This window comes from Terrapene carolina, unplaced genomic scaffold, assembly GCF_002925995.2.
Source record: "Terrapene carolina triunguis isolate 2854851 unplaced genomic scaffold, T_m_triunguis-2.0 Scaffold88, whole genome shotgun sequence".
NCBI lineage: Eukaryota > Metazoa > Chordata > Testudines > Emydidae > Terrapene > Terrapene triunguis.
The window spans coordinates 33,651,589-33,676,720 of NW_020664439.1; the positions used below are offsets into that span (position 1 = coordinate 33,651,589).

The 25,132-nt window shown below is 37.0% G+C and overlaps 1 protein-coding gene across 1 annotated transcript in view; it reads right to left on the reverse strand.

Annotated features, from left to right (window-relative positions):
• Window positions 1-557: 557 nt before the first annotated feature.
• ZBBX (zinc finger B-box domain containing) overlaps window positions 558-25,132 on the reverse strand; it is a 39,513-nt gene continuing 14,938 nt past the window's right edge. The window contains exons 7-20 of the mRNA XM_029911144.1: window positions 21,661-21,828; window positions 20,710-20,884; window positions 17,656-17,776; window positions 16,936-17,069; window positions 16,587-16,690; window positions 16,102-16,181; window positions 14,026-14,192; window positions 12,208-12,524; window positions 10,940-11,099; window positions 10,092-10,256; window positions 8,578-8,580; window positions 5,235-5,480; window positions 2,904-3,042; window positions 558-716 (exon numbers count right to left, since the gene is read on the reverse strand). Coding sequence (XP_029767004.1) covers window positions 641-716; window positions 2,904-3,042; window positions 5,235-5,480; window positions 8,578-8,580; window positions 10,092-10,256; window positions 10,940-11,099; window positions 12,208-12,524; window positions 14,026-14,192; window positions 16,102-16,181; window positions 16,587-16,690; window positions 16,936-17,069; window positions 17,656-17,776; window positions 20,710-20,884; window positions 21,661-21,828 — 2,055 coding nt within the window. The 3' untranslated portion in view covers window positions 558-640. The remainder of the gene's footprint in view (window positions 717-2,903; window positions 3,043-5,234; window positions 5,481-8,577; window positions 8,581-10,091; window positions 10,257-10,939; window positions 11,100-12,207; window positions 12,525-14,025; window positions 14,193-16,101; window positions 16,182-16,586; window positions 16,691-16,935; window positions 17,070-17,655; window positions 17,777-20,709; window positions 20,885-21,660; window positions 21,829-25,132) is intronic.

Below are 25,132 nucleotides of genomic sequence, written 5' to 3' on the forward strand. Positions count from 1 at the left end.
GGATATCGGAAAAGTGACCTTTTTTACTGATGAAGGTTAACATATTAATAATACCATGTAATCATAGCCTAGTTTGCGGGGCTGAAATTCCAATTAGCATCCATTCATCCTGAGGGTAAATAGTTTTCAGCTAGGAGAATTTTGAATGGAAGCATTAAACCTAAGAATCTGTGCAGCTAGTACCTTTAAAGAAATACAGTTTTTTCCAAAGGGAATGTTTTGCAAAGATTCACAGGAAGGGTCTCCTATAGTTTTGGCTCACTGTGCTCAACATCACGGGGAGAGTCAATTGTCTCTTTCCAGCCATATACCTCTGCCAGGTCTTGAGCTTCCTCAACATTTTGTAGCAACAGACAACTTGCAGGATCAAGCTTCTTGTTTCTCTACTTTCTAAGGTTTCAGTAAAATGGTCTTAAAAGATGAAATAGTAATATACTGTTTGTGCTAAAAAAAAAAAAGCCAAAACCCATAAATGATTTTTAATTTTAAACAAGTTTTATTGGTAGGATAGACTTGCAACAACATTCTTCAGCAGTTAACATCTTCACCACCTGAGAACTGCCTTCTAACAGGCTGCTTGTTTTATGCGATGCAAAGAAAAAGAATTACTAGCAAGTTTTGTTTTGGTTTTTTTGGTTGGTCAACGTAGTGCCATAACTTCCTGCTTGTCCCTCAGAATCTCTTCCTCATCATCTGTATGGCTTTCATCACAGTCTCTTTTAAAAAAACACACACACACACAATACAATGATTATCAACAGCTTGTGTTCAAGTTCCTCAAGGAAACAAATCCTGGTAGTATTTTTTGGTCCTGTTTCTCATACTTATGTAATGTTAGCTTGATTTATCATATTAAAAAAAGGTATGCTGTGCAATCGGTAAATTGTAGCTTCAAGTATACTTTTAGCCAAAACTACCGTGTCCATTTATTTTTCTCAACTTCTGTCAAGTTGTTTCTCAACTCTCTCAACTAGGCTTGGCAGAATTTGATTTTTTTTAAATAATTTCACTGTATAATATCAATGTTTATTTTGAAGCTTTATAATTTTCATCAATTTAATTGTTAACAGTTGTGCAAAATTATGGGTGGGTCAGACAAGTATTTAATTACAGTAGATGTTGAGATTTAAAAAGTTAAAGCTTTAACACCATTAAACACAAATGGAATATTTTGATGTGTGATGCTGATAAAGTAAATATCCTTAAAATCAAATTTGAATATGTAATCAAGCAGTTTTTCTTACTTTCCTTATGTGTAAATTTTGATCATTACTGACAAAAAAATATTTCCATTAGTTTGTGTGTGCATGGTGAAATCAACATTTAATGAAAATCTAATCCTTCTAACCCCACTCTCAGCTAAGTGGTGAGTCAAAAGTACCTTCATTATTCTGTCTCAACTGAAAATCCCAAGCCCCAGAATGAATAAGCTAAGTAAGGGGTTTTCATTTGTACCATCATCATTGTATTAAATAGCAATCAAGCAAAAAAAAAATAATAATAATAAAATTTGTTTGAAATAGCTTTCTAGAATCTTGAGCGTAACATTTCTTCTGCTACTTTTTTTTATTTAATTTGCAGATTTTGTTTAATTCCCTATTGACATGCACCTGCTTCATTATTAACATAGAAATTCTAAAACACGTTTCATTTCCAAAACATTGTACAAAGTTTAACTAATCCTTTTTAGGTAGAATCATTATTATTTCCATTTTATAGATGAGTTAACTGAGAGGCAGAGAAGTTAAATGACCTTTCCTAAGGTCATGCACAGAATTTGTGTCAAAGGATTTTCTGGTTTCCAGTCACATGCTCAGTCCACTGGACTGTGCTGCACCATGACTGATGACAGAACAGTTATGGAATCAATGTTTCTAATTAACCCATGCGTTTTGGTTAGTTGGAAAAGAGTTTCCACAGCAAACTGTTGAGGACTTTCATTAACAGGTGCAATTTTTATGTGTCTTGGCAACAGGGTAAGGTATTTAAAACCAAAACCCAACATTAACAATCTATAGGCATTTACCAGCAAATTACACCATTTTTATGATTTCTGATAGCTTTCCCTCCCCCATGAGAGTTGCAACAAATTTCCTATCACCTAGACCTGTCCACTAGCAGTGTTGTTCTACTTTCCTGGCAACAGCAATCATACCACTGTAACTGCCAGATATGGAATTCCAAGAAACATGTCAGAGGGCAGATGGAGAGGACATGGTTAAATGATGGAATTGTACAATTTTTATCAGACATCAAACAGTGACTGAGAAAATGGAAACATCCGCACTGCAATGGTCCAGAAAAGGCTTAAAAATGAAGTTCAGCTCTGAACAGTGTATGAGAACTAATGTTTTCCAATAAAAAACATAATTTCATTATTTTCTTAAGATTGCACAAGAAAAATAAATTACACTAGCTATGCAAGTTACTTTATGTGGTCATGAAAGTTCACATTTAATAAAGGGGTCCTTACAATTTTATTTCTAACAAAGAATAACTCTCTCTCCAATCAGAGATGTCGTGAATTAGCTAGAAATTACTTGGCTAATTTACACAAGCAGCATATTTTTAGATTTATATTACTTCTAGCCCAATATATTACTATAATCTTGGTGGCTGGGGACTATTTTTTCTCATTTTTAATGGACTGTATTCCCTTATACATGTAAAGATGAAAAGTGTATTAACTCTGTGATTTAACAAAACATTATGCAGTGTAACTTAAACATGTTAGGGCATTTTTTAATTTTTTTACTATATTGATGGGATTGTTGTAAGTCATTCAGATGAAACACACATACTAATAATTGGCCCTTTTAAAAAATATAATATCTACAAGTAGTTTGCCAGTGAAGCATTTTACTATACAGCTAAAAAAATAATAATCAGCAGGTTTAACTTACCTAAAAATATCAACTCTACTGTGGTATTTTATTTCTAGGTTATTATGGAAATCTGTAATATTTTCACTTATCTTCTTTGAATGTCTGCTGAAAGCCGATAAGTCTTCAGAGGTAAAGCTGTAAAGTTTTTCCTGAGGATCTGAAATATTTTATGTCATTTTCAGTAGCCTATGTAACAAAAGTGCAGTATCTACAATATATGGTCTCTAAAAACTTTCTCAAAACAGTAAAGTCATATCAGCAAAAACATGACATCATTAAGATAATAGTGATAAAATACTCTGGTTTAGGATGTTACTGGAAACACAAATTAATTATAACTTTGTATTATATGGCTGCATCAGTGTTTCTATTATTTTCAGGAGTTCATAATAAGGACAAAATACGATGACTTAAAGCTTGAAACACAGGGTCCATCAGCAGCTGCTACTATAGTTGCATACATTCCTATGGTCATAGATAGATAGGGTAGAGAGAGATGATTTGCTCGTTCACAATACTTCAAGAAGACTAAACAACATCTATCCCCACTCCTGGTGATATGTATGCACCAAAAATTATATGGTCACTATGATAGCTAGAGGCTGCACCACTTCTTTATGACACTGAAGATACACAAGATAATATACCCTAACTATCCCTCAATTACTTCCACTTTTTCAGAAGCCTGTAGCAAGAAGAAGTGGTGTCAGAAGCAGAAATTAAGAGTGTGACCATCTGACAGTCTTCTCAAAAGTTACTGGTATTTTATTTCTCTTTTTCCTTTGAGTATTGTCAGTGTGCATCCTAACCCCTGGGAGATTAGCAGCAACAGAAATCTACAAGGATGTGGGTTGGATGAGAACTAGTTAAATAACAACTGCAAGCCTGAAATGTGCATCATAACTCAAAACCAAGACTAAAGTAATGTTGCATTATATGTCCCAATGATGGAAGAATCTTTTAATCTGGACTATATCTTCCATGTATCATGATCCATCATGGCCAGGGACTCCCAGGAGGCACCATGGTGGCTCATCAAGAGGAGACCATGATACATTATGGAAAATGAAGCCCAGCCCATAGAGGAAATCTGAGTCATGAAGCACCCAAACTACAACTTCTATGAGGGACTGCACCACACCTGGAGTATTGCGTACAGTTTTGGTCCCCCCCCACTACAGAAGGGATGTGGACAAATTGGAGGGAGTCTAGCAGAGGGCAATGAAAATGATTTGGGGGTTGGGGCACATGATTTATGAGGAGAGGCTAAGGGAACTGAGGTTATTTAGTCTGCAGAAGAGAAGAGTGAGGGGGGATTTGATAGCAGCCTTCAACTACCTGAAGGGGGTTCCAACGAGGATGGAGCTAGGCTGTTCTCAGTGGTGGCAGATGACAGAACAAGGAGCAATGGTCTCAAATTACAGTGGGAGAGGTCTAGGTTGGATATTAGGAAACACTATTTCACTAGGAAGGTGGTGAAGCACTGGAATGGGTTATCTAGGGAGGTGGTGGAACTCCATCCTTAGAGGTTTTTAAGGCCCGGCTTGACAAAGCCTTGGCTAGGATGATTTAGTTGGTGTTGGTCCTGCTTTGAGCAGGGGACTGGACTTGAGGACTTCCTGAGGTCTCTTCCAACCCTAATATTCTATAATTTCTAAATTAAAAATTTTAGTTTTCAATTTTTCATCAAAAAGTTGAAATTGTCTGAAAAAAAAAAAAAAAAAAAAGCATAACCTTATCCAACCATCTCTATTCACCATAAATTGTCCCTTAAACAAATGGTCTTCATAAAGGTGGCCTTAAAAAAAACAAAAACAAAAAACCACAATCCCAGGAGGGAAGTGTTTCTTTGCCAACATGGCCTGATAACTGGCATGTGTCATCTTGAAGATGACGCATTAATAAGATTTCCTTTTTGGCCTCTTTTTTTCCTGTTTGATTTAATCCTGGTGGCAGGGTTCATTTGCCGTGTTCATTATCAAAGATCAAGGAAGCAGGTGGCTGTTAAAAAACTCAGACCCAGAGGAGGTACGTGACACATCCTGTCAGATTTCTTTGATAGACATGCAGGAGGTGAGAGATCCATAAGTATGAGCTCTCTGCAATTTGTTCCCATGCAGCTGAGCTGAAGATTATATGATGGTTGAAAGTAGGAAGACCATTTTATTAAGCCAGAAAACTAGAGTTTTGCATAGCCCAGATGTGAGTACTTTGTGCTGGATCAGGTCTTTAATTTTCCACAAATCAGAGCTCAATGATCATGAAGATAACAATCATGTAGTTTGCTTTACATTTTTGCAAGCATAAACACTGTTAAATGACTCTGATGTTCTCACTGTAAATAATTACCTGTATGACTTTTTAGTTCATTTTCCAAGCCTGCTAAGGCTTGTTGATCAGCAGTATATTCTAAGAGAGGGTCATTTTGTTCAGTTACATCAATGCATTCAATTTTTGAAATTTCAGTAGCAGCTCTAGATGAGGGCTGAGTAGTTAAATTTCTTGGTCTTGTATGAGAGAGTGTACAGCAGTTACGATCAGACTTCATAGATTTAGAGGATGGTATATTTGCTGACGAAGGTCTTTGTAAACTATCTGAAAGAAAAAACAAAAAAATCATTATTTCCTTCTAACTGTGAATCAAGATTTTAGATGTATAACAGAATTTGATCTCACTAATGTCATTTTCTGTAATTAAAGTAATGAATTATTATTAGTCTTGGCAGAATCTGATTTTTAAATAATTTTGACAGATAATATTGATGATTAGTTTTTTAGCATTTTTATCAATTTCAGTTTTCACAGTTGTACAAAATTATTGGGGGGCAAGCAATGAGGGGGTCAGGCAAATATTAAGTACAGTAGACACAGATTCAAAAAAGTTAAAACTTTAGAACCATTTTAACATAAATTGTATATTTCAACACTTGATGTTGATAAAAGTAAATATTCTTAAATCAAACTCCAATTTAAAGTTCTCAAGTAATGTTTTTCTTTCTTTGCCTACCTATACATTTTGATCATCATTGACAGAAATATTTTTCACCTGTTTGTATGTGTGCAGTGACAACAACATTTACCAATAAAAATCTAATCCTTCCAAGCCTAACTATTATTACTGAACATGGACATAACACAATGCAAATTATAATGGGAAGTGGAATCTCTGATACTCCTTTTATAGTGTCATATAACTTTCTGGAAAAAAGTATTCTAGATTGCAAGAAGCACACTTGCAGTATGTCTTCACTACCCGCTGATCGATCTATTGGGGATCGATTTATCGCGTCTAGTGTAGACGCGGATAAATCGATACCCGATCGCTCTGCCGTCGACTCTGGAACTCCACCGCGGCGAGAGGCGGAAGCTGAGTCGACGGGGGAGTGGCGGCAGTCGATCCCGCACCGTGAGGATGCGAGGTAAGTCGAACTAAGATACATTGATTTCAGCTATGCGTATCTTAGGTCAATTCTCCCCCGCCCCCCCCTCCCCCAGTGTAGACCAGGGCTTGTTCTGTGTGGCATAGAATTTTTTTCTGCCATGTTTAAAACTATTGGTTCTGCATTTTTATTTATGAGTGTATAAAAATAAAATATGAGTGTATAAACAAATAAAGTAAAATAAAATTTCAGATTTTTTGCACTGAATTCAAAATTAATTTTAAATCTGTCAAGTAATACTTTCTAAACAATGAAAATGTCAGCTTTGTTGCTCAGGATGAGTGAAGAAATATGTGAGCTGTGCCTTTTGGGAGGGAGATAGTTGAAGTTGAGAAGGATAACTGATGAGATGAGAGAAGAATCACTTAACTGCTAATTCCTTTTGTTTGTTATTATTTAGCATTTGTAATACAATAGCACTTAAAGGCTCTGACTAAGATCAGGACCACATTGTGCTAAGCACTGTACAAACACATAGTAATAGAAAATCCCTGCCCTAGAGAGTTTATAATTTAAATAGATAAGACAGACAAAGGGAGAGAGTGGAAATTGAGGCACAGAGAAGTGGCTTACTGAAGGATATGAAATCTAAGTTTTAATTTAAAGTAAACAAAATTGTTTGTATGGAATTTGTGAGAAAGATGGTTTGACTATATACCATTCAACATGTTGCTTAATTTTTATTGTTGGTGAAGACATGAATATATTATATTCAACAGTGTGGCCACAAGCATTTGCTACTGCTGCTTGTTAAATGTTTAAGACGTGCTTGGTACATATTTTAGGAACACGTAATACTGAAATGGAAATTTTAAGAAAGAAAGCTTTAAAATGGTTAAAAACTGACTGCAGGATCTTATCCATGGCTGCCAGTTTCAATTTCACATTTTAGGCTGGGATTTTCAAAGGCTTGTCTGGGAGTTATGCATCCAACTTCCACTGAAAAAACAGCAGCAGCAAATTCTTATTATTACAACAGTGTTACAGCTGTGTTTCTTTGAGGCTTCTTGTAATATGCACAGTGTGAAAATGAGACAGACTCTCTTACTAAATATGACCCCAAATGTTGAGAATGCTACAATGGTAACATTTCTATGATGCAGAAATAGCTATACTATAAATTTATTTAAAAAATACAAATAGACCTAAATCCTGTTCACTTTTCTCAGAAACACCCTGTGGACTAAATTGGAGTCTTTTGAGTTAAGTGAGCCGTGTTTGGCCCTAGAACAGTTATTTGCAAATAAGTACTGTAATACATTCTGTTTTGTTTTTCTAGTGATTAAGTGAACTGAAATAGCCAAGACGACCTTGGGATATGTGTCTGTTATACACATATCTTAAATATGGTGGCTCCAAATTGAAGTGCCATCATTTACAGTATTTCTGGAGTAATAGACAGCAGGAAATGGTACTTCTGAAAATGATTACACAATTATCTGTAACTGTCATTGTATGACGTATCATTTCTTTAATAATAATTTTGATATAATTCTTGATTTAAACTATTGCAGAGCTGCTGCTTCCCCCAATACAAATCCCTGAAATCTCATATCATCATCATCCACTACCCACCCACTCTGTGCACACAGAAGGGGAGATAAATCCAGGTTAAGGACTAATATCCTATTGATTTGTAGCAGATTACTCCATACCGTGTATTTTGATTTCTTACGTGCAGATTAGTGGAAATTAGTTTGTGAAAATTAGGTATTTCAGATACGAGGCTGTTTTTAATATTAGAATCAAATAATAAAATTTGGCTTTGATAAAAAGAAATAGGTTTCTAATATGCAAGAGTTCCTGTAAAGATTCTTCTTTAAGCAAAGGCAATTTCAAGCAATTAGCTGGTAAAGCATATGCAACTAAAGTTCTATGGTCAATATACACTATAAGCTGATACAAGCTTTTTAAGATTATAAACGTTCCTAAGGTGTATTTACATGGAGTTAAAATAAAAACTACAATTTTTAAAAATTGTAGTTAAGAAAATATAATTTCTTCTGCCTGAAAAAGGGAAAGGCAGTGGAGACAAATAGTTCCAACTTGTGTAGTGAAAGAACCAACAAATTAGATAGCTCTCAAGCCTGCCTGCCTGTTTCATAAAGACCAGTGATATAGGACCAAGGTAAACTGGTTATATTTATGTGACTGTTTTGCATTCAACTATAGTACAGGTACAGCACATTCCTAAACTACCATCAAGTGAACATTCTTAATGACGTCAATTACTCTCTTCATACAACTAAAACTATCTTGGAACTTTAAGGAGTTGTCATATACCTTCAAATCTACAAGTTCCCTGGTGATGACAGTGAGTTAAAAATGTGAACCACCATGAAATTTAATCATGCAGTCATTGTGTATCTTTGAACACAGTAAGCTCCAGAGAGAAAATAGTTACTACCTATTTTCTCTTTTTATATACCTTTTATTATTCTCTCACAGGCTCTTTTTAGATTTTAGATCAATTTTATGATGTGTTCTCTGGATTTTGGGAGACCAGGCAAATTGTGGCAGTGATGCACTTGCAAATTTATTTATTCACACTATCACCTGTACTAACCACATCTTTCCAACTACTTCAGAGCCAGATTCAACTCTCATGGAAGAGTCCATAGCAAAGCCTTCACTGACTTCACTAGACACTGATAGGATATGCTATAATAAGCTGTAAGGGAAAAGTCAAAGAAAAGATGGTTAAAATTAGTGGACTCAGTCTAAGGTTGTGCAGCACAGAAGCCAGCACTTAATATGTCTGGAGGCTACCATATGTTGGTGTTGCTGTCTGCCTGTTGCCAGGGCCACCTACTGTTATATCTCAAACACTGATTGTAGGGAAAGCAAACTGTCATGTAGCTCCTTGCACCTTTAGTGAGTTGCTGCTGTCTGTCTGTTGTTGAGCTCACCCTCAGCCCAACCCTAAATGCTGGCATCAGGAAGACCTTTGGGACTGCAATTTGAGAATCACAGTCTGACTTCTGAGTTTGTTATTGGATTTATCTGTGGCGACGACACAGGAAAGGAAATAGAATACTAGGTTTTTGGTAGCTAGAGAGCTTCAAAAGCCTTAAGCAAAAAGCTTTTTAGGAAAACTTTTTTTGGGGTTTTTATTTTTTTTTTTATTTTGTTTACAATTTTTTTTAGTGGTTACATTTCTGCGCAAACAGAAGGCAGGCAGTATACATGCACATGAGATCACAAACCCATCTCTTGAGCGCGTGAACACCAGCTGCAAGGGTGATGTCAGGTTGCCAATAAGTTTCCCAAATACAGACGCTAGGACAAGGTCACTCCTGCCTCGTTACCAAGGGAACAGTTTGCCGTTCTCATGGGCGTACGATTCGGGAGCAACACATTCCTACATTTATCCATCTTTCAAATTGAGTTTGCATGACTTTCATTTTTGGGGATGCGATTGAGGCAAAATTGGGGATCCTGGTCTAATTTTTTTTCCAGTGTTCCCCAGATTACTTGAGGGACAACTGACTACACTTCAGATTTTTCATTTTTCCAATATCTAAATCTAAAGTTAAATTGAGTAGACTCTAAAACTGCCTATTTTAGAAAAGAATAGTAAACTAGCATTCAAAAAATAATTAAATACAAATTGTATCGAACAGATCTAAGTCCCCGATCCAACAAATCACTGAAGCATGTGCTTAGCTTTAAGTCAACGGGACTACTGATATGTTAAAGTTAGCCTGGTTTACCTAACCTGCTAAATCAAGGCCTCCGAAAATTGTTATCTTGTCAATATTCTTACCAGTGGGTGACTTGTGCATTAATGTCCATGGCGAAACTCCAGCACACAAGTTTTGTAGTTCCAAACTACTTAAAGATCTGCTCAGTTCACTTTGCAAGACATCCTGTACTACAGAATCATCAGCATATTCACTTAAACTAGTGTCTCTGAACCAATGTCCCTTTCCTGAAATAAAAAATGCAACATAAATAGCACCAGGAAAATATTAACACTTTTTTCATGCTAATATTTATTTAGCCTGTGAGACTGTAGCTGCTGTATTAATTAATATTTTTAAAGAGAAGGGTCAACTGTGCTATAATTAAAAATTTCACACAAAAAATATACAATATATTTTAAAGTGACATGTACATAATTTGTTATACGTTTTTTATTTTACAGATTCTATACTTCAACAAGAAGGATTTAGTAACTTTTCATTAATCATTTCAGATGCTCTAATGGAAGCCATTAGAAGTAACAGAATAGGCATAATTTTAAGCAGACCATCACATCGAAATTTACCACCAGCAGAAAGGTGTGAATACTGACCGGAGTCCAAATTCTCAGGTGACATAGAGAGAGAGAGAGAAATCAAATATGTTGGTGTAATTTACAACTTAAAATAGGGGGCAGGATTATCCTATGCTTTCTTACATTCCGTTAGTTGATCTTCTTGGCAGAGCAAAATATCATACCAATATCAGCCAATTTATCATATTGACCTAAAAATTATATCACAGGACCTAGCACATGCTTATATACAGGTAGAAATACATCTATGCACAGATAAAGGCTATGATGCACTGCAACATATGTACTCAATATGTAAAGTTCAGTTGTGGAGGATTTTATTTTCAGATTGTTACCTGAAACTGAAGTACTGTTTGTAGAGCTGCAATCTGAGAAAGGTGAAGGAATTGAATCAAGTGTTACTTGCTTAGAATTTGCATGCAAAATAAAGAATCCCTCAAGTCCTTGATATTGTTTCAAAGTAGGTTTTTCTCTTAGGGCTATTTCCTGTAACAACTAGGATAAAAGACAAAATATTAAAGACAACTAAAGGCTTATATTGTCTACTTATATTAGACCATGCCAAGTCAATTTTAATACAATGTTCACATCATAAAACCTGAAATCATTCTAATTAATATAAAAGTATTTTTGTGAAAGGTTTACAGTTTTAGACATGGGATATTTCTAAAAAAATAAATCCTAAAAACCTATCTTACTCAGTAGTCACCAACGTAATCAGAGTATTTCTTCCACTGATCTTCACACTTCTGTTAAGCCATTGAGGGTATGACTACACAGGGATCCAAAACCAAAAAAAAACAAAAAACAACCCCACAGCTGGGCCAGCTCAGCTGACTCGGACTCATTCGCCAGGGCTGCAAAATCACTGTGAAGATGTTTGGGCTTAGGCTTGAGCCTGAGCTCTGGGACCTTGGCAGTTGAGGCTCTAGCCCAAGCCTAAATGTCTACATAGTGATTTTTAGCCCCGCAGCCTGAGCCCCGCAAGACCAAGCTAGCCACAACCATGCTGCGGGTCTTTTATCCCAGTGTAGGCATACTCTGTGATCTGCAACCATGAAAAGAGAGTCAAGATTACTTGCCTTGATGAACACACAAAGACTGCATTCATAAATGGAAGCAAGCAAGCAAACCTGCCCCTCGGACCTATATTCAGTGAGAGATGTTTGAATACTGCAGGTTTCATAGGAAGGCATGCACAACCTGAGACAGCAAAGTTAAGGGGGAAGGGAGGGTGAGCAGCAGGCCTCACAGAGCAGCCCTTCTGAGATTGTCACTAGCTGCCTGTTTTTTCTTGCTCCTTCTGAACTATCCCCATAGAAGACTGAAAGTGGGGGGGTGAAAGCACTTTTATCTTCCCCAGTTGAAAGGCTGGGCCAGTGACAGCCAGCCCTCCGCCTGCCCCACTAAAATTACATTCATGATTACCACTATTTTTAATGGAGTTACTTTGTTATTACATATTAATGTGCAGTATTTCATGGTAACTACTGTATATAGTTAACTACCAGTACCACTCTACTGCATTGTGCCAAGATAAAATGTTGAAAAAGGAGACAGGGCAATTATGCAATATTTAGAGAATAGGCATAAAACATTTTACCACTGAAGCCTCTGTAGTTACAGGTAAAATCAAACTCTTGCTTGTGTGGAAACTGTTACATTCCAGTGAATCTTTATTGTTTTTCAATGATCTTGTCGTGAGGGAAGGTTCATTGCTGCCTAATTTAGGAAGGTCAAAAGTCTTCTCAGGTAACATACAAGCACTAAGAGATCTTCTAGAAGTCTGTGTTTTAATGCTTTCTTTTTCGGTTACAGCACTTTCATGAGGACTGCTGAGAACTGTTTCTTCTGTGCTAGAATGGATGCAATCAGTATACATTCTTTCATGATTCACTGTAGATGTTCTTGCAGATGAAACTAAACAAAAAAGGACAAACTGGATGTCTACAGATAGTCTCAGGGAATTCAAAACAAAAATGTGCAGTCTGACAGCATTTTACTGTTAGATAGCCCTAAGATGTCAAATAAGCAATTCATAAGGAGAGCAATTGACTTTCATGTAAACTTACAGCTTGATTTTCAGAGACACTGGGCAGCCAGAGCTCTCATTGAAATCTATGGCAACCACAGGTGCTCAGCTTCTCTAAAAATCAGACCTGTAATAACTCATTATCCATGAATGTATTAAGTCATTTTGTATCTGACATTCCTAGAGGGGCAGCTATCTCCAAGAAAATGCTTTATGAAATTGTAACTTTTCCTTTTAAAAAAGGTGTGAGATCTGATTGGAAACAGTTGAACAACTGCAATAGCAGCATTATATTTATACTACAAAAAAGCGAGATGGCTACATGGAAGTACATTTCTTTGAAAGCAGTAGCAGCTATGGATACATACTCTTGGGACATGTATCTTTTGCATGCAGCACAAGAGTAATGATTAAGGGTTTTTTTTTCTTTTTATCTTAAGACATAGCTATTTGCCTTTCCTTCTCTGCCCCCAAGGCCACACATAGCACACCTCACTGTCCGACTGTCAGTTTCTTTTTCACCATTTGGGCCTGAGCTTGAACCAAATGCAAAAAAAGAGACTGGCTGAGCACATACAAGGACTAGTTTTTGACAGCTTGCAAGGAACAATTAAATGTAAAATCTTAACCTGGCATACTAATAATTTAAACACTAATTATTAAAGAAAAATGGCATAGTAAAATAACCCAGTTTTCTGATTCTGGAATAAGAAATAAATGGTTTTCTGACTAGTGCTTAATAATGATTTCACAATACAAAGCTGCCAAATTTTCAGACCTCTTTCACTACTCCAGCCACAAAATTTTGCAGGTACATCTATATAAGTATTCAAATACTGCCTTTGTGCAAGCAAAACAGACAGACAGCTAACCAGGCACCCAGTCTGCAAACATAAAAGCCTATGTGTACATGAAAATTGATGCACACAATTTGTGAATATATCAATGTGGTCCATTAAAACTTTTAGTTAAGGGGCCATTCTGAGTGGTTGTATAAGCGTATAGTCCATTGAACTCACATTCTCTAAATAAACCTAGAGACTTTGGACCAAATCCTCACCTAGTGTAATTGAATCATAATTATGCATGCCATATACCCACATATTGCAAACATTATCTCTCCCTAATAATCAAGCTATAAACTTGTTTTTCTGCATGCCATACAATAATGCCACATGACCTAAAATGAATATTCAAAGTATCTTTAAAGAACAAATGTTTTACTTTTAGCACAAAAAAACTATTGTATTTAATTGGTTACAATTTTGTCTGCTACAAACACAGAAAGATCATCATATAAAATACTGTACTGCCTACTAGAACAAAAGTTCTTTTCTCTCTCCCCAAGTAAGGAAAGTGATAGCAAAAAATAATCTTACCAAAATTTACCTTTAGAAATTTCTTTAATGGGAACTGTGCTTCTACCATGAGGAATGAAAAGGTCTTTTTTGTCAGATGTAGAAGCAGAATTAAGAGATGTCTTGCCAGTTACATCAGCAGCTGGTTCTGGTAAAAAGTCTGATATTGTATCCTTCTGATTTTCAGGTACTGCATCACTTTGGATTTAAAAAAAAAAGAAAAAAATTTCACACACAAAGGCTCCTAACAGACAATCACATCCAAATATTAGATAGTTTTCGGGAGGTCATGGAAGTTGCACAAGTGTCCATGGCAGTACTCTATATTGACTTTAATTTTTAGGAAACAAAAGTGAAATAAAACAGTATTAAAAAAGATAAAAGGGCTTGATTACAGTGATTCCTAGTTTTGCCTGGACATACTAAATTAACGCGAGGGTATTTCTTTAAGAACATAATGTAATCATAGAGCCAGCTTTCAATAATATAGTGCCTTGGATTTCTTGGCACCCAAATCCTGATATGAAAGTACACAGAGGTCATTGTGCATGCAAGGAAAGATTTTCACTCATTCAAAAGTGTGTGTTGCACATTTAAAGCGTTTTTTTTTAAAGCACCTTGCAACCTCTAACCTCTTCACTAACAAGTCATCTATGTAAGGTGAGATGAAAACCTTCCAGCAGTGACGAATAATGGAATAGTCAGGATCTTTGAAAAGACCCAGAGGGATGGGGAAGTCAAATGACAGTGTCATGTATTAAAGACACTAGTCACCTAACACAAACTGAATATATTTTTATGAGTAGGATGAAAAAATGCACATCATGGGTGTCTTTAAATCAATTAATGCCAACAAGTCCACCAGATTCCACGGCTGCTTTGAATAAGCTGCATCTTCATTGAAACTTATCATGAAAAAATTCAGCCGCTTCAGATCCAAGACAAGACTGTTCCCCTTCCTCTACCACAAGGATCTCTGCTTTTTCTGCGACCTTGCAACTGTCTTTGGGGCTGCATATCCATATATATCATCATACGAACAGATCCACAGTATAGGCTGTCTTTATGCTTGTTGCCTTCTAGATGGTCTGGGACTCATGGCATTGATTCACCCACTCCCAGGAGCGGCACCAGGGTTTTTGCCGCCCTAGGGGGCAGTGCTCCTCCTCTGAGCATTCGGCAGCGGGGGTCCTTCCACTCCGCGCCTTCGGGGCACTTCAGCGGTGGGTCCCGGAGCGAGTGAAGGACCTGCCTGTAGGAATGTGTTGCTCCCTAATCATAAGCCTTGAAGAACGGCAAACTGTTCCCTCGGAATTGAGGCGGGAGTGACCTTGTTCTAGCGCCTATGTTTGGAAAACATATTGGCTAGCCTGATAGTACCTTTGCAGCTGGCTGTTCACGCGCTTAATAGATGAGTTTGCTATTTTGTATAATTGCACACTGCGTGTATCCTGCCTGCCTTCTGAATGGGCAAAGATGTAACCACTAAGAAGAGTTGTAAACAAAGTAAGGAGAGAAATAAAAACCCCAGGAAAAGTTTTCCTGGGAGGCTTTTGGCTTGAGGCTTTTTGCAGGAGGCTTGTAAAGCCCTCTGGCTACCAACAAACCTGGCGTTCTGTTTCCTTTCCTGCGTCGTCACCACTGCACCTGCCACCGAATTTCTGCCGAAGATCTGGAGCGGAAGGACCCCCCGCCGCCGAATTTCCGCTGAGGGCGGCAAAATGCCGCCCCCCAAATCCTGCCGCCCTAGGCGACCGCCTAGGGTTGCCTAGTGGAAGCGCCGGCCCTGCCCACTCCTAAGAGTGGTTGGAGAACTGAAGCTGCAGTCTCAATGGAGAGCACTGCCTTTTAAAATTTGTTTCGCATAACAAATATTCAAATTCATATTCAGGCTCTTATGGCCTGGACTGGGTTTTTATAGCGAAATATTTTCTTTAACTCAAAAAAATATGCAACAAACACTTTAATAATGAGGTTCATAGTATTGTACTGTACTGTTATGGCGAAATATTTGCTCAACTATGATATGTCAGTCATAACAGATCACTGGTTCAGTTCCTGGAAAGTAATGAAATCACAAACTACCCTATCATATTGTTCCATTTACCTTTGTTCATTACTCAGTTTAGTGGATCCAACTTCCATCACTACAGAGTTACATGATTCATCTAGATCCTCTTCACAAGACTAATTTAAAAAAAATACATACAGACAGAGAGAGAGAAAGAGAGACAAATTAGCTAAACAATTCAAAGAATACATCACCACAGTGAGTGAAAAACTGGACAGATTACTTTTGTGTGACCTCTGTACAGTTGGTGCCATCAAGGGAGAAATACTAGGAACATTTATTTACTTTGGAAAACTGAACTTTCTATGGATGGACTGACAGCATTAACAATATACCAAAACAAGTACTTTAACTATATTTCTGGTGATCTACAGTATCCCATTTAAGTTTGATGTCTAGCCAACTCAACTTTTCTGTTTGGCTCTTACTAATTTGAAAATTTAATTGCTCAATTTGTTTAAAGGGTATAGGATAATTAAACTGAACCATTTGCAGTTTACTGTTAAGAAACATATACTTACATCACTGAGTACCTCAATTTTCAAAGCAGACTCAAGGTTCCCAGGATCTGTGTCAGACTCTTCTGCTCTAAAGAGAGCTGTCCAATACTTTTTCATATCTTCAACTGGGAAATACAATTAGAGTAGTGCATTCACTTTTTTTTTTTTTAAACATTTTTATGTATTAAGTTACTGGGTTGGGGGTTTTTGGGGGGTGGAGGGAGGCTGTTTTGTTATTTTAACCACCATAAGTTTCCCTTGTTTCCTGACTACCCACATAGATCTTCAGGAAAGAACAATCTACTTGCAGTTGTTCAGTGAATATGGACATGAGAAAGAATTGTAAGGAACTAATAGAAGTCCAACAAACCTATTAAATCATCATCATCATCATCATCTCCTCCTCCCTCTCCTCCACTCAGAGCATCATCAGGTTCATTCATCAATTCATGCTTAGGTCTGAATTCATCTGCTTGAATACCAGATATTTGATCAACTGGCATTCTTAAAGGAAGAAGAAAAAGAGGACTCAAGTCTTTAAAAGTTACAGTATTATTACTATCACTCTCATACTATTATAGTGAACACTGGCACTTCATACAGACACTAAAGTTTGGGCCTCATCATGCAGAGCTGCTTGTGAGAAAGGCTGAGCACCCTTGACTTCCATTGACTTCTGTAGGTATTGATGGTACTTAGTACCTCCCAGAAACAGGGGATAACAAAATTATCAAGCACCCTCTATGCTTCAGATAATGTATTCTTACAGTAGTAAGCTCCTTGAGAGTGAACTGAAACTCCTAATTTTTGTTAATAATACCATCAAGTTCTACAAGATATTGTTATTTTTGTATTGATATTAAAGAAAACCTCTCTAAAATAATTCCAAAATAATGATTCATCAAAATATGGACATAATTAGTAATTTATTTTACAGGGGGGAAAAACAACACAATCACCTCATCTAAATTTCCCAATATTTGTTTAATATGTTCTCAAATATCCAGATAATATGAGCAATCTAAAGCAATTTTAACAAATGCAGCTATTTCTGGATTCTTTTATTAGCAGTGTGTGATTCAGTGACTACCTTCTATGCTTCTTAAGCCACAGTTTCTCCATATAGTTCAGGCTTTCTTCTTTGAATTCAATTTTAACAGGTTTTCTCAAAATTGTGAGATGGGTCTGTACCTCACAAACGCCCATGGATTCTATAAGTATAAGGAAAACTGTAATATGTATCATTCAAATATGTTAATAATATGCTTTCCTTTTATTAAACTATAAAAGTCATTTTAATTAATAGTCTATGCTTGATTTAGATGTCTGCTTATTCATGAAATTTAAAAGGTTAATCTCATATTATTCATATTCTGTTGAGAGAGTTATCTGCAAATTGTGGCCCATATGAAAAGTGAGTTTTCAATCTAATTTGGATTGATTGGATTTGACTGGAAAAAAAAAATCACACTCTCTCTCTCTCGCTCTCTCTTTTAGGGCTAAATCATCATACCCTGTGCGAAAACAAGCTTTAAACTGAAAATTTATTCAGGGTTGGGTAGCTGACATCAGCTGACTTCTTCTGCTCCTCAATTGGTAGCAAACAAATTGGAAGTTAAAAGGATATATGTAAAGATTCCACTGACAAGCAGTAAAGGAGAACTGTACAGTTAAGTTTTTCTCATGCCTAATGAAAGACAAGGAACTAGCTGTTTAAAACAATGACATATCCTTCAAGATATTTGCATTATCTGTACTATGTAAGCTTGCTAATTAATTCTGACAGTCATGTACTTGGAGGTATGAGACCTCAAAAACAGATTTACATGGGATAACTGAGTGTCCAGATTGATATGTAAGACCTCAAACTTGCACACATTTTTGTCTTACCTTTATGCATTGAAAGCAACTGGGCTGCTCACATGCATAAAGCTAAGCCCATGCACATTTGCAGGATCAAAGCCCATGGATTTCCAAATAAAAACCCCAAATCACCAGAAAAGTATTAGTAAAAGTACAAGATTATTCTAAATGTATCAAGTAGCATAGTATACTTCAGAAAGAGAGAGCACAGCAAACTGTTATCTATATACTAGTGGAGACACAGAATATCCTGCACAAATCCAAGTAAACACGATTTTGTTTCGTGGTTCATGATTAACTGATCACATCTCTTCACAGGGAAGGATTCAACCTGATACCAGAGATTGATGCGGATACTCAGCTATCAGAGAAAAAGAAAATGCACTAAGATGTAACGTACATAATCCTGAGGCATGTGCATTGCTCACCTCAATAAACAGGCTGTAATTATTAGGCTTTGAATTTACTAGTATAGAGGTCTCAGGTGAAAGCAAGAGAGATTGGAGAGGTATATGACAGAAGTTCTTTGAACTCTTAGCGAGTACCTTTGAGCTGAATATCTGAAAAATCTGTGGCAGCTAAATCTTATTAAATTAGTTTTACAGATTTCACTGAAGAACAGCGGTTGACTTGCCCAGGGTCAAAGAAATCAGAAATAGAACTCTGGTCCCCTGCACCATCAGTAGACAACACTGTCTGTATACTATTCCACTATTCTAAATAATAATGAGAATACTTCACTTTAAGGAAAATATATTCACTATTCCTAGAGAATATTATCTCCACCAACAGTGTCTTAGAAACAATTCCAAATACTTAAGTCCCTGTTTGCAAAGTACATAAAAAGGCTATAATATTCCAATAACATAATGTGGCCTACTTGAGCAAACTGAAGTATTAGAAACAGATTAACCAGCATTCAGGGTGCTTCAATATACAAACAAAAGCACTAATATTCATTTGGTGTGTCTTACATAGTGTATACTTGAGGAACCATATAATCATCACAATAACAATATGAAAAAAAGAAACAGTAACATTTGCAAAATATTCCAGAAAGTACAGACTTGCTAGCAGTACATAAATGAGCATGCCTGTTCTGTGCAGCGCTCCATTCTGGTCTTTATTTGGTTCTAGGGAGCCCGGCATCAGTTTCCCTTTGCACCAGAGCTCCTCAGTAAGTCCTCCAAGTCCTTTGTCACATACCAATGCTCCTTCTTAGGGACTAGTTTATCAATGTACAATTTGCTCAAATACAGTCTCATTCATCCAAGACTCTCACAAGGTACAGCTCCTCCTTTCCTTTCTTCCTCCTATTGCAGCTTCAAATAAAGTCTGTTTCTGAGGTCTTTCACTTGGCACCGCCACTCCTTTGTGAGACTTGTCTAACACAGTTACTTCTTATTCTCTCTCCTGTCAGAGTGCTCTGGCTTCTTTCCTTAAACCTGTGCTCCCTGGATTCTGGGTCACGCCTCCAGAAGGCTTCTCCAATTACTTCCCTCAGCAAACCTTTCAGCAGCTCAGCCCCAGCTCAAACAATTCCTCCCTTCCTTTTGTCCACTCTTCCCAGTCTCATAAAGCCTAGGTACCTTCCACTTCAATCAATCAGCAGCAGTTAATCAGCCAGAGGCCTCCTCTTTCAGTCAATTGGGCATCAAAGAATCAGTCACACTTCCACCCTCTGACACACATTTTATCAATCTATTTGATGTATTGTTAAATCAGTGCAATGGGTGGATAGGAAATGATTTACTATCTAAGGCCTGGTCCACACTAACCCCCCACTTCGAACTAAGATACGCAACTTCAGCTACGTTAATAACGTAGCTGAAGTCGAAGTACTTAGTTCGAACTTACCGCGGGTCCAGACGTGGCAGGCAGGCTCCCCCGTCGACTCCGCATACTCCTCTCGTGGAGCAGGAGTACCGGTGTCGACGGCGAGCACTTCCGGGATCGATTTATCGCGTCTAGACAAGACGCGATAAATCGATCCCAGAAGATCGATTGCTTACCGCCGGACCCGGAGGTAAGTATAGACGTACCCTAAGAAAGAGGCGTACAGTTTGTGTCATGAACTATGTCACCTTCCAGTAGCATGGTAATCAGCTGGAGACTTAGAAATGGTCATTTTAATAAAAAATTATAAATTCATACATTACAAGTTGATACTGTAAAGGCTGATATAGGCTCATCAGTTCATAAGCTTTGAGAATATACACTATTGACCAAAATGGGTTCAGTTTTCTTTTTAAAAATGTATTTAGCAGAAACTAATTCATACCTGGTTGAGCCTCATCAGAGTTCTGTTCCTTTTTGTGTTCATGATTTCCATTTCTCCATTGAGTTAAAGCTTCTTGAAAGGACTCTGCAGATTCTTCCTCATCAAAAGTACCATACAGTAATAATCCACCATTCTGATTCTCAAAAACTACCCCTGTTGGTACTGTGGAAACTTCCTGAATCAATTTTAGAAAAGTAATCAATCAAATATGTCCTAATGGCAACAGTCTTCCCCACCACACATACAAATACCGGATGACAAAGGATTAATGGTTTCGCATCTTAACTGCTGAAGGGATTCAGTTCTTGGATGTGGTACCCTTTCTTATGCGCTACCTTTGGGTTAAACTGTGATCAAGATAATTCAAGGCTATTTTTGGAAATCGCTCCTTTTGGCCAGATTGAATTGAGATGCCCCATCAACAGAGCTCAAAGCCAGACTGCTAAACAAACGCATAAAGGAATGCAGATTTATAGCCACAGAGTTTAAGGCCAGAAGGGACCACCAGATTATCCAGTCTGATTTAATGTATATCACAGGCCACACGCACACTAAATTCAACTAGGAATGAATGCAATTTCTAAATGAAGTTATCACTACTATTAAGTATAAAATAGTTTATTATAGTGATATAGTGATAAGTATAAAATAGTTTATTATTAAAAGAAAATAGTTAATTCTAATGCTATAGAATTAATCTGACAAAAGTCTAATAGAATCAGGGCTTGTTTAATTACAAGCAAAGCAGTAGCAATCTGAGGTCCTGCGTCTCATGCAGGCCACATGCACAAACATGGATCAGAGGGGTGGACCAAATGGATAGCCTGATCTGACTAGTCAATTTGTGGCACCAGAAATCACAGGGCCAATACACTTTAAGGAACTATGAGTGTAAAAATGGAATTTTCTGTTTTACAGGAATACACAGCTCACAGAAATTCCTCAGCCTACCTCAGCACTGCCTGTTGACGTTAGCAGAGATGAAGAAATGTCTGACATGAGCTGATTCTTGCTATTTGCTATCTTCTGCTCATGATTCTTTTTGGATTCATCAGGATTGAAGTCTTTCATGAACTGATGGGTAGCTTCTAATTTTCCAACTGATACATGGGTTTTTGCCTACAAACAACATAGACCACCAGATTAATTCAAGATAAACACACACACTTTCCACTAAACAATGCTCAAATTACAGAGGCAGAAGCATAAAAGAAACAGAGCAGACCACAGAATGATGGTGGACCGAACATATCCTATCTTCAACAATCTGAATGAAACCAAATATTCAGATCAGACAGGAATGTAAGAGACTACCAGATTATTTAATGAATATGGGAGATAATCTACGCAGCGCATGTCATATGTTAAAATAACTTTATAATCAACGTGCTATAAAATTTGTAACTAATGAAGGTCAATCAGATATTGGTTATATTCTGTCTTCTTTAGAACTGCAGCTGGAGAGACCCTTAAGAGGTGAAACTGATTTAAATATCTCAAAGAAATACCAATCCAAGTATCAAATCTACTGTGTGACGGACCAAGCGTATGAACTAGTTTAAAGATCTAGACAAATTAACCTAGGTCAAAGGCTGGAAGTAGTTCTCAGATGACAACAATAATTTTAATCACAATGTTGTTGTAGCTGTGTTGGTCCCAGAATATTAGAGAGACCAAGTGGGTGAGATGATATTTTTTATTGAATCAACTTCTGTTGATGAAAGACTCAAGCTTTCTCCAACAGAAGCTGGTCCAATAAAGGATATTACCTCACCCACCTGGTCTCTTTAATTCCATTGCCAGTTTCCTTTATTCCTCTGCAACTTACATTAGTATAAAGCAAACTGCTCCATAAATTTCATCTTATGAGGCCCATACTTGAACAATTACCTAACTGAGAAAAGATAAAACCAAAGAGAATAGAAAAAAGAATGCAAATCTCCTCTCTCCATTTGTCCTGTGGAAATATTTTGTTTCAGAGCCACATTTGGGATCTAGATAATACAGTGAACCTAGAGTGCTAAGTAAAAAATATGTATGTTGCCACAAAGGTCCCTGTGTTTCCCTCCCATGTAAAAATATGCATAGAAGAAAAAGCTAATAAGAATACTCCTTGGGTCTCAGGACGAACAAGAATGCACACAGGAAGTGTGGCCAGAAAAAGCTGAAGACCCCAAGGATCCATCATAAACCTAGGCCCAATCACTTTGGCTCTGTGACTACATCCACTCCAGGGCTCTCCCTCTAGCCCCATCTACCTATGACAATACAGTTGATCTAGTATCCTTGCTGTCACTGGCTTGCACCTCGCATACCATATTCTATGACCTTCCAATGAGTATGCAAGAAAAGGTAATGTTGCTTCAAGCTACATTCACTGTTTGCCATTTTGACTGCATATATTCTATGCAGATTCTTATCCCATAACTCTCACCACGATATGGTGCGGGGTACATTTTCCCAGCGGAAATGCCACTTTGTTGTGTCCCCTAGTTCTGATTCCCCACAACTGCTGGCAACAATCTCTTTTCCACATGGGCAAAAGATCACTAAAATACTTGGAGACCAGAAGCACATATTTAGAGAGAAGCAGCAGATCTTCTCTACATAATTGCATTTCCTCTTGGCAGGGTTCCTTAAGGCATTTTATGCTCATTTGCTTCCCTCCAGAGGTGAAGTATAAGGCCAAAGAAAATGAGTTTCATGCTCTCTAGTCACTTTACATTTGACTTTTGACCACAGCATTCAGGTGAAACTCAGCAAGACTAATATTCCCTGCTCAAGAGATAGTAGCATGTGGAAGCAAGTGAAGCAACTCACGGCATTGTTTGTGGATCTAAATGGTAAGATAACACATTTATATACGTCTATCACAGATATTTGTTAAACTGCCACCTAGAGTTCTATCTATACATTTTACACAGCATTACTCTCGATTTGGCATTTTGCTCATTTGTTTCAGAACAGTTTTGAAATTCTATTTAACTGATTTCAAAGAGAATACTCGGATAAACGTACTGGATTGCTTCCTATATTATTATAGTTCCTAGCAAGTGAATTTAGATGCTCTCTGAGTTTCTTCTGTCTTGCTAACTAAACAAGATAAGATGATGGTGAAACATTCCAATTAGGGGGTAGGATTTTGAAAAATACTTAAGTGATTTCAGAGTACAAGTCCCATCAACTTTCAGTGAAACTTGTGCTTTCAAAAATTCCATCCATGATCCTTTCTAAACTTGGTATGATATGTAACTGGCTGTTTCCACACCAATTTGTTGAATTTTGAATTAATAAGAATTGTATCTTAAATGCATAAAATGATCTGGAAAATAATGAAAACGGGTCTTATTCACAGGTTTTACTGTCACAATCTCAACCTATAGAATCTACTGCAAACTGTCAGACTAAGAAGCTAAAAAAACCCACCTCCAATCATCTATTGTTTTCTTTAAAAAGAAATGCTAGTTCTTTCCCCTTTCCCTCCCCGCCCCCCAATTTCTACAATTACCTGTCATCCACTATGATGGCTCAATTAATCCAAAAATGAACCTAATTTTGCTTTCCAAGCATCAAGATTCTATAATTTACAAAAAGGTTAAAAAAAAATCATGAAAACAGAACAATTAATAATGAGTATTTTTATTATGATACTTGTTTTTATACAAACTTCAGGGCAGACACGCAGGTGGTATAAATTAATTACTTCAGTGGAGCTCTGATGATTTATAACAGATGAGGATCTGTCCCTTCCTTTCAAAAGTATTATTCAGAACGTGTCTATATGAATATTTCCTTCCCACCCCCTCACAAAGACCATTCACTGGGCTTTCTAAATGTATTTTTAAAACATGAAGATCAATAGCACTTAAGTATTTAGAATGATGGCAGGCTGTCAATCTTTTGGACTAACAGAAACTCAATTATTTTGGCACAAATGTCAGAAAGTTATTTTAATGTGAAAGCATTCCAGATAACATAATGTCATAAAGATGACAGCAGCAAATCCAACCTACTTCCATTCCTCAAATGTAATCTATCTTGATTGCCAAGGACTTTCCTGAACCCCATTAAGGCCTAGGACTGTAAAAGCAGCAACTAAGGCCACAGTTGGATTTTCAATTTTCTCCTTTATCACATTAAAAAAACAAAAACGTATTCCTGCCATCTCATACATGCTGAACAGTTGAGACTGGATGTACAGCTACTTACTTGTTTTCCGAAGCCTTAGAGGCACACTAAATAGATGCTCTAGCACAGGGGTTATACAAACTTCAGTACAGCCACGCAGGTGGTATAAATTAATTACTTCAGTGGAGCTCTGACAATTTATAACAGATGAGGATCTGTCCCTTCCTTTCAAAAGTATTATTCAGAATGTGTCTATATGAATATTTCCTTCCCACCCCCTCACAAAGACCATTCA